This window comes from Aphelocoma coerulescens, chromosome 7 (assembly GCF_041296385.1).
Source record: "Aphelocoma coerulescens isolate FSJ_1873_10779 chromosome 7, UR_Acoe_1.0, whole genome shotgun sequence".
NCBI classification, from domain to species: domain Eukaryota; kingdom Metazoa; phylum Chordata; class Aves; order Passeriformes; family Corvidae; genus Aphelocoma; species Aphelocoma coerulescens.
The window spans coordinates 34,557,252-34,574,076 of NC_091021.1; the positions used below are offsets into that span (position 1 = coordinate 34,557,252).

A 16,825-nucleotide genomic window follows, 5' to 3' on the forward strand; every position below is an offset into this window, starting at 1 on the left:
AAATATTCTTTCAGCTCAAGTTGTAGCAGAACCTTAAATTCTGTTAAAAAAAACCAAACCAACAAAACTCTGCAAAAATTTTGTTTCATTGTCAAAAACTGTTTTGGTTATAGTTAATTTCAGCCCTTGAGATTCCAAGGCAAACAACCTGTCATTCAATTTCACTCATGTCAAATGCTATACTTCAAACCTGGGGAGAAAAATCCTAAATTAACAACCTTTGGGTTTTTTCTTTCCTAATTATTTCTCATCTGTTGGGGGAAAAAAAATCAACTGCATTGAAGGGTTTGTAAAATGATTGATTCCTAGGTTTCTAATGCAGCAACAACTCTGCCCAGCACTAATGTTAGAATAGAGTTTATTGATAGAATGCTGAAGCAACTTTGATTATAGGCACTGGAAAATGCTGCTGTGATCCTTTCTTAATTTCACACCACAGAGAAGCAAGAATAAACCCATAGTTACAGTGCCTGATTACCCTACAGAACCACAGGTCCTGCCTGGGAGTGTGTGTGTGTCTGTAACTACACCTTGCCTAGACACAGGGATAGGGACAGCATTTTTTTTTTTCCTCCAACAAGAATTGTTTAAAATGACAAATAATATTCCCAGGGAAGTAGAAGCAGCCCCCCTTCCTTAGAGGTATTTAAAGCTGACTTAACAAAACACTAGCAGGCATTTTATAAACTGCACTATCCTAATGCTTCACTCACTTCAATTCTCAACATGTAGAACTCCATTACTTCTGAAAAGATAACTAATAGGGCATTCAGCAATTATGTGACAATTGGAAAAGCTTACTGAAAATTAATAGTAAAGCAAGAGTACCTATTAATGATAACACAACACAGCAATTTTTCATCTTCTTATCAATAACAGCTCAGACATGCATTGACTGTGCATTGCAAATTGTTGTTTTGCTCCATATTGTCAACAGAAGGAAGGTAAACCTGACTTTAAAAATGAATGTATTTATACAGGAGCAAGTTAGCATCTTAACCTGACTCAACAGCAGCTTTCCTTACTGCTTAATATATCTAGATATGCAAAATATTTTAGGAAATATGTATGTGCTATTGTTGCATGCATACGGGTACCCCATCTAATGATCAAAATAATAATCTAGAAGCATCCTACAAAAATACATCTATGCTGTATTAAAAGTACTAAACATGAACTTCTGACTGAACATTAGATACAACATACAAAGAATCACCTAACATTGCTTTCAGAAATTCAGTGAGACACTCTGACATAATCTCCTCAAATTTATGAGGTTTCATATGGATTTCATCCTAATTTATACATCTTTAAGAAGCAGGTAAGTAGACAGCACACTTCAGTATTTGAAAGGCAAGACAGCATTTGAAGTTCAATCTATTAAAATAAAAAGCACTTCTCCCTTCACTGAAATGCAGGGCCAAAATATTTCCCATTCCAACACCTCTGATTTTATAAAAAATTAGATTGCCCCATCAGGAAGGGTTTGATGGTAGCATTTCTGGCTTACTAAAATGCTGTTGTATTGCAACACTGAAATCGGGTTTTTTTTTTTTTTCTTGGCTGAAATGCTGAGCCTTCACTGTAGTATTAATATTATCCATATTGATTTTTGGTTAAAAAAAAAAAAAGAAAAAGTCAGGAATCAGTAATAACCAATGCCTCCCTTCTAAACCTGCTAATCAGATTCCAGGAAGCCACCAGTGCCTCCAAATTCTGGCCAGAGAACAAAGAATAGCACAGACTTGCATTCAGTGCATTACTACCAACATCAAGTATTTCTTAATTTATAATAAGCTGTAACTTTAACCAGATGTTCTGGCAAGACCATGTCAAAATGCATTTACACAACTTTTCAGTAGTAGGTTAGCATTAAAAGGTACACCTATAATGCCTCAAAAATCTCACACATTCTCATTTTACTTTACCATTTAAACTAACTTATATAAACTATAAAACTAATTTACTCCAAAGTCTTGTTGGTTTGTATCTAAAGAATGCAGAAAAAAATGAATCCTTCTGGGTGAGCTGAGTGCCACATCCACCTGAGAACCTGCAGTGGCTATTTATGATTTTTGTTTGATTCAAGGCAGCAACTTTGCTTCTTTCAGTCAGCCTTCACTCACAGCATATAAAACCACAGCAAGCAACTTCCCAACATCATCCATAAAACGTTGCATAACAAACCCGATCCCTGATGGTACAAGTTTCAATTGATCAAAGGAGGGTGCGAGTGAGTGAGAGAGGTTGTAGGTGTGAGGAAGGAGTTTTTATTTAGTTCCCTTCTGCTCAGCAACTTTGTAATCCATTTGCTGCTCTCCTTTCCCATCTCTCACCCCTGCGCGTTGTTTAGGTTGGAAACGGGGCTGCAAGAATGTGAAGAATGTAAACAGCCTTTTATTGTCCAAAAGGATGGGAGTGTGAAAGAAATGTGCGCCTTATCGCAGGGCTGCAGCTCGCTACTTCATTGCTATGATAAAGTGCTGGAGCAAAAAACATTACACGACAAGCACAATCCAAAACCGGATTAGAATTTGACATAAGCTTCCTCAAAAACTAATCAATCACCTCACGCTGTAATACTAGACTCCAGTTCTTAAAGGAGGGTGTTTAATCCCTTCAAGGTTTATTACACACTCCCTATTGACTACTTCGTGACAAACTTTCGCTTCCAAGGCAGCTGGAGAAGAAAGGCATAACTTTTGCAGCAAAGGTATTTATGAGAGTAACACCAAAACTCCCCTCAAAACAGCAAGTGTAGTTAAAATGTCTTTTCGAAATAAAAGTGAAGATGGCCAAACTCTTTTGTAAGTACGTTTTTTTCTCTTTTTGATCTCTCCCGCCTCATGAACACGAGCATCAATCCATTTGTCTCCTACCATCAGTGCCCCACGAACGAGAGGCATTGCGCTGGCGTGGGAGAAGTTGAGCTCCTCGCCCGTCTCCAGCCGCGCACCTTTCTTTGCCTCCCTCCCTTTAGATCTCCGAATTTCGCAGTCTGCATCTCACCTTGCCGCCACGTCAGTCCCCGCATTCCCCCACCGCATGCAGAGGAATATTCAGCATAACACCAGCAAGTCCCACAGTTTCTGACAAAAACTAAGGAAACGCCTGGGGTGCGCTGCAGCAAGCCGAAATTAACGGGGGAGCTTCCCGAGCGCAGGTGACTCTACCTGCACACCCAGCTATGTCTTGCACACCAAAAAAAGGCGCTTGAGGCCAGCAGAAAACTTTTCGGGAGCGGGCAGTCTCGGCGATGCTCGGCACACACACATCCCTCCCATCCCTGCCCGCGGTATCATCCAGCTCCGCTGCGGCTCCCGGCGCATCCCGGCCCCGGGGCCGCGCAGCGCTCGGGCACGCGAATGTCCCGCATCCCAAAACGGGGCGAACAGAAGCAAACCCGCTTAATTAAAATAAAATAAGATTTTTTTTTTTTTTTTTAAAGAAGGAAAGGATGGAAAAATAAAGAGAAAACCAGGAATATGTTAGGGACTGTGGGAGGCAGGTCTGGGGGGTCTGCTCGGAACCGGGCTCCAGAGGGGACCGCGCCCGCCGCGCTCCCCGGCGGAAAGCACCGGTGTCCCCCAAGCCCCCCGTGAGAGTCGGGGGCCGCGGGGATAGAGACTTACGAGCTGGAGGACGCCCTGGACCACGACGAGGGGCAGGGGCTGCAGGGGCACCATCCTGGCTGCCGGTCTAGGCGGCGACTCCCCCGGCGCGGGTCTCGCTCATCGCCGCTCCGGGAGGAGGACGGGGGGCAGGACCGAGCGCAGGGACACGCCGCCCGCTGTCCCCGCTCACGGGGCGCTGCCAGGCAGCGGCCAGACCCCGGCACTGCCGCGGCGCTCGGCTCGGCGCTGCTCGGCTCCGCGGGCGGCCATGGCGGGCGGGAGGCGGGATGAGGCGGGCGGGAGGCGGCGGCGCTGCCCGGCTCCCCCCGCGGGGCACGGCGGGGCCCCCTCACAGCCAGCGGCCGGGCCCCGCCGCCCCGCCGCCCTCCATGCGGGAGGGACCCGCAGCTGAGGGGAGCGGTGCCGGGCTGGGGAGCGGTGCCGGGGTGGGGGGCGGCGCGTCCCCGCCGGACGCAGAGCGGACCCCGCTGCCCCGGGCGGGGCGGCCCGGCCCTCACGGCAAGTTTAAAGAGGCGGCGGCCCCTCCTCCGCCCGCGGCCGCCCAGCCGAGCCTGGGCGCGCCTCTGGGAGCCGCCCTGAGCTGCCCGGCCCCGCCGCTGTAGGGAAGCGGACGCGGCTGAAGAGACACTCGACGGCCACCCCCGGTCCCGGCTTTATAGTGCACCCCTGTCACAGCTCCTTCCTCTGTAGGGATCTGCCCCCGGCACCCACAGGCGGCTGGGCAGCCACGGTCCTTGTGGGGAAGCCAGACGTGTTCTTGCTTTCTAGATGTGAGTAGACACGGCGGGACGGCCCGGGGGCACTCAGGCTGCCCCGGGACACTGAACCTGTCCTGGGGGCACTGAGCCCGCCCTAGGGACAGCACAGTCACCTGGGGCCGGCGTTCCCTCGAGCAGGCACAGGGTCATGGTCAAATGGGCTCCTTGTGCAGGGCCGCGGGGTCTGGGTAATGGTGTCCGAGCTTGCGGGGAGCCCAGACGGCTGCAGGACCCATCTCCACAGAAGTCACTGAGGTTACTTCCATTTAATAACATGATTTAATGAATACTCGCCAGATCCATTGTTGAGATACCCATGAGCAGGCTGAAGCACTTGTCCCTGTGTTTTTGAGCTGCAGGAGTGACAACCTTGTAAGGTAGCAACCTTGAAAGGGGAAATAAAGTTTTGGGTGCAGAAGGCTGGGTGGGATGGTGACCCCAGGCAGGTTTGGAACATGTGCCATGCACACCGCCTGGACTGAAGCAGTGCCACCACAGCAGGTACACCTGTGTCAGGTGTGGCAGTGCCCTGTTTGCTTGTCAGTAATTCCATGATGTGATATGTGAGCTCTCTGCCGCTGGCTGAAGTGCAGGTAGTGGTTTCAGTTTCCAAACCCTGCCTGTCATTTGCAGATTACTTTCCTCTTAATTCTCAGCCTCATCTTCTTACTAGGTCTGTGTTCAGGTTACATTTTGACAACCCTTGTATTTTCAACTGCTAAAATCCTTGTCAGTGGAAACAGCTGTGCAATCCCTCTTGTGGCACTTGAGAGCAGCCATGATTTTACCAGATAGTGATTGTGGTTGTTTGGTTATATCCCACCGGTTCCCTTCTTAGCCCTGCTGCGAAGTGTCTTGTAAAATGTATCATGTGGGTGTGATTGAGCCACAAGTCACAATCACTCATTTGGGTTTAGACAAGATGCTTTATCTATAACAAAGGAATCTACCTATAAAGGGAACAACTTCAAATGAGTTCATTTGCAGTAGATTCAAAGATTTAGAGAAAACTGAAATAGTTGCGGTCACAAGTCAATGTATTATAATGGAATTAATGTAGTTACTTTTTGTAGCAGTATTCAAAAGTTTGTTTTCATAGAATTATAGACTCTCAGGATGGTTTGGGTTTGAAGGCACCTTAAAGTTCATCTTGTTCCATCCCCTGCCACAGGTAGGGACATGTCCCACTACTCCAGGTTGCTCCAAGCCCCATCCAACCTGGCCTTGAACACTTCCAGGAATGGGGCAGCCACATTTTCTCTTGGCAACCTGTGCCAGGACCTCACCACCCTCACAGGGAAGAATTTATTCCTAATCTCTACTCTAACTCTGCTCTCTGTTAGTTTGAAGCCATTCCCCCTTGTCCTGTCACTCCAGACCCTTGTCCCCAGTCCCTCTCCAGCTCTCCTGGAGCCCCTTTAGGCACTGAAAGGGGCTCTGAGGTCTCCCCAGAACCTTCTCTTCCCCAGACTGCACACCCTCAGCTCGCCCAGCCTGGTTCCAGAGCAGAGCTGCTCCAGTCCTCAGAGCATCGTTGTGGCCTTCTCTGGACTTGCTCCAACAGATCCGTGTCCTTTGTACCTTAGAACACAGAGCTGATGTGATACTGCAGGTGAGGTGTCACCAGGGTGGAAGGGGGGAGGATCCCCTCGCTCGACCTGCTGCCCACGCTGCTCTTGAGGCAGCACAGGACACGGGAGAATTCCTGGGCTGCCAGAGCGCATTGCTGGGTCATGTTGAGCTTTGCATCAACCAACGCCCCCAAGTCCTTCTCCTTGGGGCTGCTTTCGACCCTTTCTCCGCCCAGCCTGTACCTGTGCTTGGGGTTGCCCCGAGGTTACTTTAGCGGTCTTCGATCTGTTGTGCCACCATTTGATATCCTGTTTAATACATACTGACCAGAAAAAAAACCATGTTAGGATTTACCCGTATAGAACATAAAAACGCTGCTAAGCGTATGTTTAATACTGAGAAATGGTACTTTCTGTGGGGCCGAAATCGCGTTTTTCGCACTCAATCCCGGGGTCCTGTGGCGAATGGACACAGCTCGGGCGCCCTCTGCCGCCCGCAGGCGGTACCGCGGCCCCGCTCGTGGCGAATCGCTTTGTGCAGCGGCTCAAAAGGCTCCTAAGCCATTAGTCAGAATTGTGAAGGCTAAATTGGGATGAAGTATTTAGATAGATCTCGTCTTTAAAAAAAAAAAAAAAAAAAAAAAAAAAAAAGAAAGAAAGAAAGAAAGAAAATCTGCGCTCTATAAATTCAGGGAAAGCTCAGTTTCTGTAATTGGCTTTTAATGGAACAATAGTGTTTAAACTAAAGTACTGCAGTTATATCCTATTAAATACAAACGGAGTCGATTCAAATGACATTAACTTTGTCACACAAGCTACCAGAAGCCGGCCTGAAATCATACTTTTTCCAGATTAAGTAGCAATAAATAATTGTAAAGCGCTTTGAAGATGAGAAGCATCATGCACAGTAAGTGCTAAGTATTATTGTTATTTGCATTACTTTGCAGAAAAGTCACAGTAGTCTGGCTAAGAAGAGAATGTAAGGCCTGTGCTTTGCATTCCCTGCTTTGCCGTGTTAGCATGATCTTCAAATATCATTTAAATGGGGATGGACAAATTTTCTGGTCTAATTTTAAGGCACAATAACTGATAGTTGTTTCATCTCAGGAAATAATGGTTGCATACTGCAGGAAGTAATCCTAACCTCTCTAGAAATGGATTGATGAGCCAGCTGTGGAAAAAATAAACTACAAGCTCAGGATCCTGCTAAGCCATCTTGGCTGCTACAAGACAGTGAAAAATATCTGATTAGCACATGATCTCTAATGCTTGTGCAAAAAGTCAGTAGTAATTTTTATTGCTTTATGAAGTAATTTGTCTGCACAAACAAGTTAAACCTCTAGTTAGCATCAAACCCATCTGTTTTCAACCTCAATTCAAGTCTCAGATCTCATTCCTCTGAGTTAATTTAAACCACTGACATCAGCTTTTACTTCTCTTAGTCCTAAGACTCCTCACTCTGTTTCCAGCTACTGGGAACGGTGGACTGGAAAGAGCTGCCTGTGTCATTCAGTCCATCTTCCTTAATGGCAGACAGTGAAGTGTGGGGTTTTTTGGAAACTCTTTAAGATCAACCTTTAAATTAGCTAGTTAGGAGTAGGGGAGTTTCATGCTCCAAAAATTTAACACCTCTGGCATTTGAAAACCTTTTTCTAACCTTTAGTTTTCAAATATATTGTGTTTGATATCTGTCTCCTCTCACAGTCAACGGCTTTATGTTAATGAGCTCCTCTTCCTCCTTATGACAATGTGTAACCCAAAAAATTTATAAGGTATAGAATCCCTCTCAAATTTTATTAATCATGTGAGCCAGGCAGTCTCTCTCAGGCAATAGCACTCCATTTCCTGTGTTAGTTGTGGGTGAGCATCCAAATTTAGATGCTGGAGTCTTGTGGAACATCATTAATGCCTCATTTTTCTATGTTGGAAAGAGAATGTTTGATACATGGTGTGGCTGTATTTTCCTTGTCTAGAATGCATCCCCATCGTATTTTCTCTTGATTATTCCAGTTGTTCCAATGTGTTATCCATTCTACTTCACACTACTGCCTGCCTGCTGCCTCTGTGTGAGTAGCATATTTCAATAGCAAGGTCCTACCATTTATTCTGGAATTGCTAATGAATTTATTGAATAGCTAATTAATTTATTGAATAGTAGTAGTCCCAAAGAACAATCTTTGAAGAACCCTATTAGTTGTTTCCTTCCAGACCTCAAACACAACCTGTTAAACCATACCTTACTCTCTTCACAACTTTTTCCTAATCACCCTCTCCAGCCTATCTGTTTTGCTCCATGACATCCAATCATATTTTGATTGAAGTGCTGATAAATTACTCCATTTCTTTTGTCTATAAAATTAGTAACCTAATCAAAGAAAGGTAAGGAAATATTTGTCATCCTAGAATAATCTTCCTTTCTGAAAAAACACCCTTAAAACAACCCAAAACCCAGATGAATCTATCCCATATTCTATTTCTGTGTTTCCAAGCCTTTTTTTTTTCTCCTTCAGGTTGCTTTCAACAGCTTTGCATATTTCTAAAGCTCATGTTTGCTGATACTGTGTTTCTCTTCATATTCTTAGGGATTAGATTTGCATTTGCTGTTCTACATTTATACCATTCCTGATTTCATAGCTTTATTACTGATCTCCTCTGTCTGACTTGCAGATTCCTACGTTGGTTATTTCAGAGTTCAGAAGTGAGGATTGTCCCCTTCCACATCTCTGCTTGTCTGAGCACATCAGCCTTTGGAATTCCATTTTACTGGGGGTTGTAACTTCCATTTTCTCCTGCTCTTTGGTTAGTAATATCTGCCCTATGATTCAGGATATTCACTCACGTTGAAAACTAAAGTTGGAGTTTAATTTGAGGGAGATTGATTTCCTTCCAAAGAGAGAATGCCTTGGGTTTTTCCCTTTCCATGTACTTTTGGATGAGGCTGAAGAGTCCTGGCTGCTTTTTCATGTGATTTTTTATGGCTCTCAGTTTATTGCACTTTCTGACTTCTAATAAATCCATTAACTTTGATTGTCAATATTTTGCCTTATTTTGGTGGTCTGTGCTTATCTTTAAATGCTAAGCTATTTTTTTATCTAGTTAGGACCAGTGCACTTGGCACTGAGACATTAAGAACCCAAATTAAACTTCCAAAGTTTTATAAACTATTCTAGAAATGTCAGAACAGGAAAATGGGAAAGATTTTGGAAGGTACATTAAAGAGAAGAAGTAATGATGAAAAGTCTGCTTTCACGGAGAATGGGTTGTCTGTAACTGGTTAAAGAGAGCTATTAAATAAAATTGTTTTTAAAAGTCATACTAGCTGGAGTTATTGCATGCTAAATATTCACAGAAAGCAATCACAGCGTTTGAGGGCAGGGTGACTGCATTAACACCCTTGGGGCTTTTTCTCTACCTTCAAAATATTTAATATGTTTTGCTCATCAGAAATTGATACATTATTTAATCAGTTAATTTCTTGCACAGGAACATTTTCTCATTTAGAATGAACCCTCATGTGAGATTCATTTATGCTGTGGCTACCCTGTTTAGTTTATCTCTAAGGTTCTAAGTTCTAAAATTGCTTTAGTTTTGAAGTTCTGTTTTTGTTTTCAGGGTTTTTTTGAGAATCTAATTTTTTAACTATTTCTTTTCCCATAGAATATGTATAAACCATAAACCTGTACCATGTGTTTTATATTTAACCCAACAGATAAAAGATGCAAATCTGCATTATGACAAAAATATCTGCTGTGTAATTCTATTAAAAAAATACAGCTTTATAATATGGGGAAAAAAAGTCTCAGAGCTGTGCTAAAATTTTGTCTGTGACTTGAGAGATTAAATTTGCTATTGCATTCATTTAGTACTGAAAAAAATACTCTTCAGTAGATGCTTCCAAATCCACTTCCCTTTCATTTTTATTACATTTCTAAGTCATAATCTCTATATAAAAAGATGCTTTTTTTATTGGTACCTTTCATATAAGGAGTGATAAGAAAATATTGATATAAAACATGTAGAATTACTAATATCAAGGTGAACACTGGCTCGTTATAAAAGACAACTCAAATATACTATTTTTAACATAATTTGTGCAAGGGATAGAAATAGCTTAAAGGGATGATAAGATGCCCAACTAATTTTTTTCAAAGATAGAGAAAAACATATCACATTATGCTTTAAAGAGACCCCATGTGGTTTTTAAACCAAATTGGCCAAAATAGGAATGCCTTTATTTACATAATTTCCAACATAAGTGACTTGAATCACTGATGAAGACGTTGTGCTCTGCATCTATTTTCACACTGTTTATCAGCAGATGTCAGATTGTGTTACTCTTTTTTTATTGTTCTAAACCTAGCCAGGCTAGAGCACAGCACATGTCCCAGTGGCCTTTCGTGCCTCGAGAGATAAAATTGTTCATAAAACATCCAGAACGTGCCTTCTGTTATCAGAACAATTAGAGCAGGTTGACAAATGCAGGAGCTCTTAGGCTAACTACATAATTGGTTATTTTTGAAAATTGACACAAATTCTTTATTTTCCTTATCATCTTCCACAAAGCCAAAGCAATTATTCACAAGACATTTTTGTATGCTGGAGGAACAGGGGATTTTTTGAGATTTCCTCCTGTCAGGCCACTTTGAAGGAATTTGTGTTTCCCAGATCCTGCCTGTAATCTAGGCAGCTGAGGTGGAGAGTCAGCACAATTCCTTCCACCTTCCCTTTCAGTTGTGGCCCAGGTGGAATCAGAGCTGTTGGGGGAGGAGGGAACTCTGGAAGGTTTGTTCAGGAGTGGGGAATCCAATACAAGCTTTTTTTTTGTTTAGAATCCAGACCAGAACCACTGAGGATCTTTGGATGAAGCAATGCTTTGACCCTCTGGAGAAACTGCTTCCCTCTAGGGATGAAGAGTGCAGGAAAGGCAAACTTTAGTTTCTGGCACAGTTGTTTTGGAGAACTGGCAGAGATGCTGCAAAGGTTTGTTCAGCATTGGAATAAATCAGAGGGCCTCTGGAGTCTTCCCTGAAACAAGGTAGTTTATATTGTTGTTTTTTTGGTTTTCATTTGCTGGGATATTTTTTAAAAAGTCTGTGATCTCTGGAGACCAGGTGCTTGAAATTAAAAAAAATGGGGGTTTAAGGAAACCTGGCTTGGAGAAATTGTTTTGGTTTCTTATTTGACCAGAAACTCAGGGCAGGGCTGTGGGTTTGCAATAAAGTTTGGCACATATTCCAGTCAATGCTGTTTTGCTTTGCCTTTTGCTCTGAAACTCATCTCAATAAGGGCAAGATGTCTAAAAATGTTATAGTGAGACCAGCTGGGTTATCTCAGGAAAGCAGCAGTGATTTATGAGGGACCTGTGGAATTCTTGTATAAGGTCACACTGAAGTTCTGTGTTGATCTCAGACTTCACCATCCAGCTGAGGGCACAGACAACCTGTATGAAAATTGTAATACAGCAGGGGATGTTACATAACCTGTGAGAGAACTGGAGCAGAGTAAGTTTCCCCAGTTCTGGAAAGTGTGGTAGAAATCAGCCTAGGATGGCCTCGAGGTTACAGGTGTCCGAAATTGCATCATGGGGTATCAGCAATATCATCAGGCCTGATGCTGCTGGACTGAACAGGACATATCCTCCCTCTGCTCCCTGGAGACAAAGCTGTAAACTTGGTGTGACTGGGGGATGAGGAACACAGTGTTCCTGCTGGTGACTCTGAAGAGCTTTTCTTTCACTTACAGCAGAAAGAGGCATATATATGTCTTGTTGCATTCATTTTTATCCACTGAATCTTTGACAAATCTATCATGCTCTCATTTTTTTGCAGAGATCTGTCAATTTTTTATGGTTGTAAAACTAAGTTGAAAAGACCTGTGAAAGCCTGTGCCAATTTTAAAAGTTTCAGAGTTATAGAAAGAAAGATTTGACAGATCAATTTTTCTTTTCTTTTGAGAGTGGAATCAGGAGGGAAGAAGACAAGAAAATATCTAGGTGGTTGAGAAAAGTTAGGTTCAAATCAAAAGACATTCTTCAGAAGTGTTACCAAAATTAAAACCCTAACATCCATCTTTGATCTGATGATTAGTGGAGGCAAGAGCTACTGTAACTTTTCAGCCAGCAAATGTCATCAATAAAGTAATGGATTAAGGGAAATAAACTTTGTGGGATTAAATTATTTATAAAGGATTGGGATTTCTTTCAGTCATGCTATTCCCTCCTTATTCTCACATCACAGAAAGCACTTTGTAGCCCGATTGCAAATATTTAGGTGTAGCAAGTGGAAATTTTCAATAGTGTTTTCAAAATTCCTCATAGGAGTCAAACCCATTGGTATAAACAGGTTGTGCTCTGTTCTTTCTCATCAGTAGTGATGCTCCAGTCATTTCAGAGCAATAGTGGACATAAATATAGACAGGTGGAATCTGACATACACCGACTTCCTCAAGGTTATGTCAGAAAGCTTTGAAGTTACCAGGGATCCTTGTTTAGTAATTGCAATTTCCACAAGCTGACAGCATTTGTGACAGTTTTCTAGAAACACTTGCCATAATTAATTTTCTGTGACAACCAATATTCAGGATAAAATCAATTGATACAAGTGCTTAACAGAATAGGTTTTGCAAGACAAACCTTACAGTAAAGAGTAGATGGGTGCTGGGACGTTAAAAAGAGAAAAAATAGTTTTGGTGAGGAGGCTTATGTCTGCTCTGTTTGTCTGACCTGTTGTCCAGAGATTTATGTATTTCTTTTCAGGGGTCAAGAAGAATAGCTGGGATAACATAGAAGTTATATTTAGAAGTTGGCTTACATTTACGGTGTCAAAATATTGGAACATTTTTAGAGCTTTCCATCCGAGAAAAGGTGGAAAACAATTTTTTAGCTGTGCAACTGAACAAAGTAGTGGGGTCATGCAGTTAGATGTGATTACATGGTAGGATAGGGAAATTTCTTCATCTCACGAGAGAGAGAGTGTCACACATAAGGTTGTTATATCCATGATGACTTTTTTATTTCCTGTGCTTTTCCTGTATTGTCACATCTGGCACATGTTGCCTAGGCTGTTTGCACACACAAAACTTTTCTTGCTGCTGCATTCTCAGAGTGTGCAGGTTCTTATCCATGAGGGCTGGCAGTGGTTTATCCTGCAATTGCTCATCAGGGCAGAGAGAGTTAGCTAGTGCCTCTTCCCTTCCATTTGTGACTACCTAATGAGACTCAAAATATGATCAGCCACTCTGTAGATTGTGTTCAGTATTAAAAGCAAATCACTGACTGTAGGCAGGAGGTCATTCAGCATTGCCACTAACAGCTTTTGATATTTCTGCATTAAAACCCAAGCCAGGCATTATAGGCACTGAACCATCTGCAGGCCTAAGTAGGCTTATTGTTGCTTAACTTCTTAGTGCAAATGGAGAGGTCTGTTATGTACTTCAGTCTGCTTTTGTGTGATCACTGCTCCCAAGCAGTGAATCCTCTGCTGCTCTCACTGCTGTGTCAGAGTTGAATGAGATGCAAAGAGGTTCTTTTATTTTATTAAGTGTGTGTTGCTGCTCTCTGCTCCCTCGCAGCAACGGGATCTGACAATAAAAGTGATGGCTCTTCATAAGAGAATGTCAATCGTTTTCCAGAATAGCCTGTTGTCCCTGTAACCCTCCTCCCAGCGGTTCAGCTGTCTGTGATCCAAGATCCAGCATGCACACAGCAATGTTTGTGCAGCCCCAGTTCAGACTTCTGAGAAACCTGCTGACCTGATGGCAAGAGCTGGAAAAGCCTACACAGAACAGAGTTGTGCAAAGAAACAAGGTGAAACTGCAGAGATAAGGTCGGTGAGAAGGGTATAATTGGCAGCTCAAGGATTCAAAAGAAAAAAAACATGGAAAAACACACAGTTCTAAGAAGAAGACAAGGAGACCTAAGATGGCAGCTCTGCAGCACCAAGGTTCAACCTGTCCCAAGGACAGAGAAAAGCCTCCTCACATGATCTACCTGGCTGGCAAATGTTGTTTGGAGCAGACATCTGAAGCCATCTCTGGAGCAGTGAAATTCTCAAGCCTTGGATTGGTAGCTCATTAATCCTAGCAATCATTTTTGTGTATCAGACAATAAGGAACTGGTTTGTACTTCTACATGGTGTGTCCCCTGCTTCCCAAATCTCTTTGTGCCCGTTAGAAGTTGCCTAAAGTGACCCAGAGTGTGAGTGTTACGTTATGTATAATTTGACTGCAGAGCAAACTGAATCAAATCATGCCTTTGGTTTATCTAAGCTGATTATCTCATGCCTCATCTTTTTTCCTCCTTTTTAATTCCTATTTCTCCTTCAGGATGAGGCCAGGTTATTAAAAACAATCTTCAGACCTTTTGTGGTTTTGAAGCTTGGTGCATCACCGCTGGCTTCTGCATCTGTGCTGCCTCTTTGTAATCCAGGCCTGATTTTTGAGGTGTGGCTGGATTTCCAAAGCATTGGTGAATGTAGGGAAAGTACAAGAGGGACAGATGCCGTATTTGAAACTTTTCTGGCAGTGTCAGGACTGAGAAGTTGCTTTATAAACAGTTAAATGAAATAATTCTGTAGGTACAAGAACTTGCATAAGGACAAGGGCTGCCTAATGCAGGCGGTGTCAGATAGTACACTGTGAAAGACTGGATGAAACCTGAGACATTTTATTTAACAGTAAAGTTATGAAGGCTTAAACAGAAGAGTGAAGTATTTTGTTCTTGATGTGGAACAGTTCTAACCTTCTAGCTGTGGTAATGTTGGTTATATGGTGTATAAAGTGCATTTCCACCTCCAGCACTGCCACAAAAAGCAGGTTTCCAACAATTTTCCAAGGTTGAATCTTGCCTGAGGTTTCTGTGTCTGTAACAGAGACTTCATCAGGACAGCACTCACTACTGGGTCTGGTTGGACTGCTGAACTGAAGGTGCTTCATTGCCAAAATCTTCCATGGATGGCATCTGGCACAACTGTGGAAGCTTGCTGAAGGTCTGGTACACTGTATATGTTATTAACCTAAACAAATTATGAGGACTGTGGAGCTAAAGGATGCTTATAAGGGAGCAGTCATATAATGCCTCTTGGGTGAAAAAAGCCCTAACTAAATACCAGCTTGTCTGAGTAGAATTTAAGAGAACTTTTTAATGATATCAAGCTTCTTTTGCTGAAGGTCTGAAGGAAAACTGGGAGATACAGGCACAGCAGGCTGCCAGAGATTTTGTCCCAGAAGGTTATCCAAGACAAGACTAAATCCTTTCCAGACACAGACTCAGAAAAATGTTACATGTAGTAGCCTAAAAAAGCTGATTTCAGACACTAGAAGTTGCACATCCATATGAATATTGCCAAAATTAAATATACAGATTCTTCCTATTCACATACTTCTCTAGAAATTCATTCTCTTTCTAATTTGTAGATCCTACTTTTGCTTCTTAACAGTGAGGTCAGAGAGTGAGAATGTGACTCCTCATAAATTTTGATCTGTTGTTTTCTAGCTGCATTTAGGTACAACCTAAACATTTGAAACTGTCTAGATCAGATATCATTACCTGCAGCTCAATGGCTGTTCTTTTAAAACTGGAGACAGCACAATGATCTTATTGCCTCTGCTAGATTGTGCCTTAATTTCTTGCATGTTTCTAGGTCCAGAACTATTTCCCCATTACGGGTTCCCATTCAAATTTATGCCAAATTCTGCTTATTTTGATGGTATCATAGTTTGTCCCTACAGAAAATATTAGTTGCATATCAGATTTATGATATAGATACATACTTATATCTATATAAATATCTATAATATGTATATTATATATACATACAAATATCTATACAGATATATCTTCCATATACATATGGATATCTGTGAAGAACCTTCTTCTGTTATGCAACTTCATCAACTCTACTTCTGCTGTGTTAGTTTTCTGTAACACTGAGTTTAATCTTTGAATTTCTAACTCTACAGAAAACTCTCAACATTTCTGAGGGCAGATGAGTTAGACTGGTTCTAGTGAAGGAGGTTTTACAAAATCTATCTGTGCTATGTTCCAGCAGAGGTTAAACTGGGCTATAATGTGAGGAGGCAGAAAGCTGGCTTGTACCTTTAGGGACAGCTGGTGAATTCTGGCATGCCTGCTCAGGCACTATTAGCACTATTTAAATATATAATGACACTAGATCCTGTTGCTCCTCTTTTAACCTTCTCTTTGTTAAATGCTGCTTCAGAGAAGATTCTTCCCTTTCCCCAGTGTTATGATACATTGAATTTATTAAGACCTGAAGAAACAGGGGAGAAAACAACTGTAATGAGAAGTCAGGTGGAAATAGAGATTAATGGTAAGGTAATAAGGAAAAAGAGGTCATAAAAAAGAAATCAGAGGATGGGAAGAATATTTATCAAAGACATAAAGAATTGTGTTGTCAGTTGCCATGTTGAGTATAAGGTGTGCTCAGAAACTGCAAAGCAATAGTTGCAAGTAGGATATATTATGGCAGCATTGGAACCTGGAGAAGTGGAAAATGTACTGTATTTTCCTGTGTTTACAGTTTTAGGTTGATGCAGACCTTTTACTGCCATTCTTCCCTGTAACTGATGCCTTTTAAATTGTCTTTACCTTGGGATCTTTAAATCCCATCATCATTTTACTCCATTAATACTGCTTAGCAATACAAAGGATTTTTGCATCCTTGTTTGTAGTTCATCTGTTGCAATTCAGAGCACACTGAAATTCAAAGGCATATTGAAATTTGGACTTTTTGAGATAATCTGTGGCAATAATTGCCTAGTGATGCTCTCCATGGATGAGCAGCTGGTTTCAACTTCTGTTCCTTGACAGATGGACTTTTGGAGATTAAATAATCTGTGGAGC

At 42.2% G+C, this 16,825-nt stretch overlaps 1 protein-coding gene and 1 long non-coding RNA gene across 2 annotated transcripts in view; one reads left to right on the plus strand and one right to left on the minus strand.

The window, feature by feature from the left end:
• Window positions 1-4,050, minus strand: part of NXPH2 (neurexophilin 2) — a 35,454-nt gene extending 31,404 nt beyond the window's left edge. The window contains exon 1 of the mRNA XM_069021264.1: window positions 3,633-4,050. Within this exon, the coding sequence (XP_068877365.1) occupies window positions 3,633-3,686 (54 nt within the window). The 5' untranslated portion in view covers window positions 3,687-4,050. The remainder of the gene's footprint in view (window positions 1-3,632) is intronic.
• Window positions 4,051-4,260: 210 nt separating this feature from the next.
• Window positions 4,261-14,346, plus strand: LOC138113404 (uncharacterized). Its single transcript, XR_011152142.1, has 4 exons — window positions 4,261-4,405; window positions 8,632-8,763; window positions 10,794-10,999; window positions 13,534-14,346. It is a non-coding gene; the product is annotated as an uncharacterized lncRNA (long non-coding RNA).
• Window positions 14,347-16,825: the final 2,479 nt, after the last annotated feature.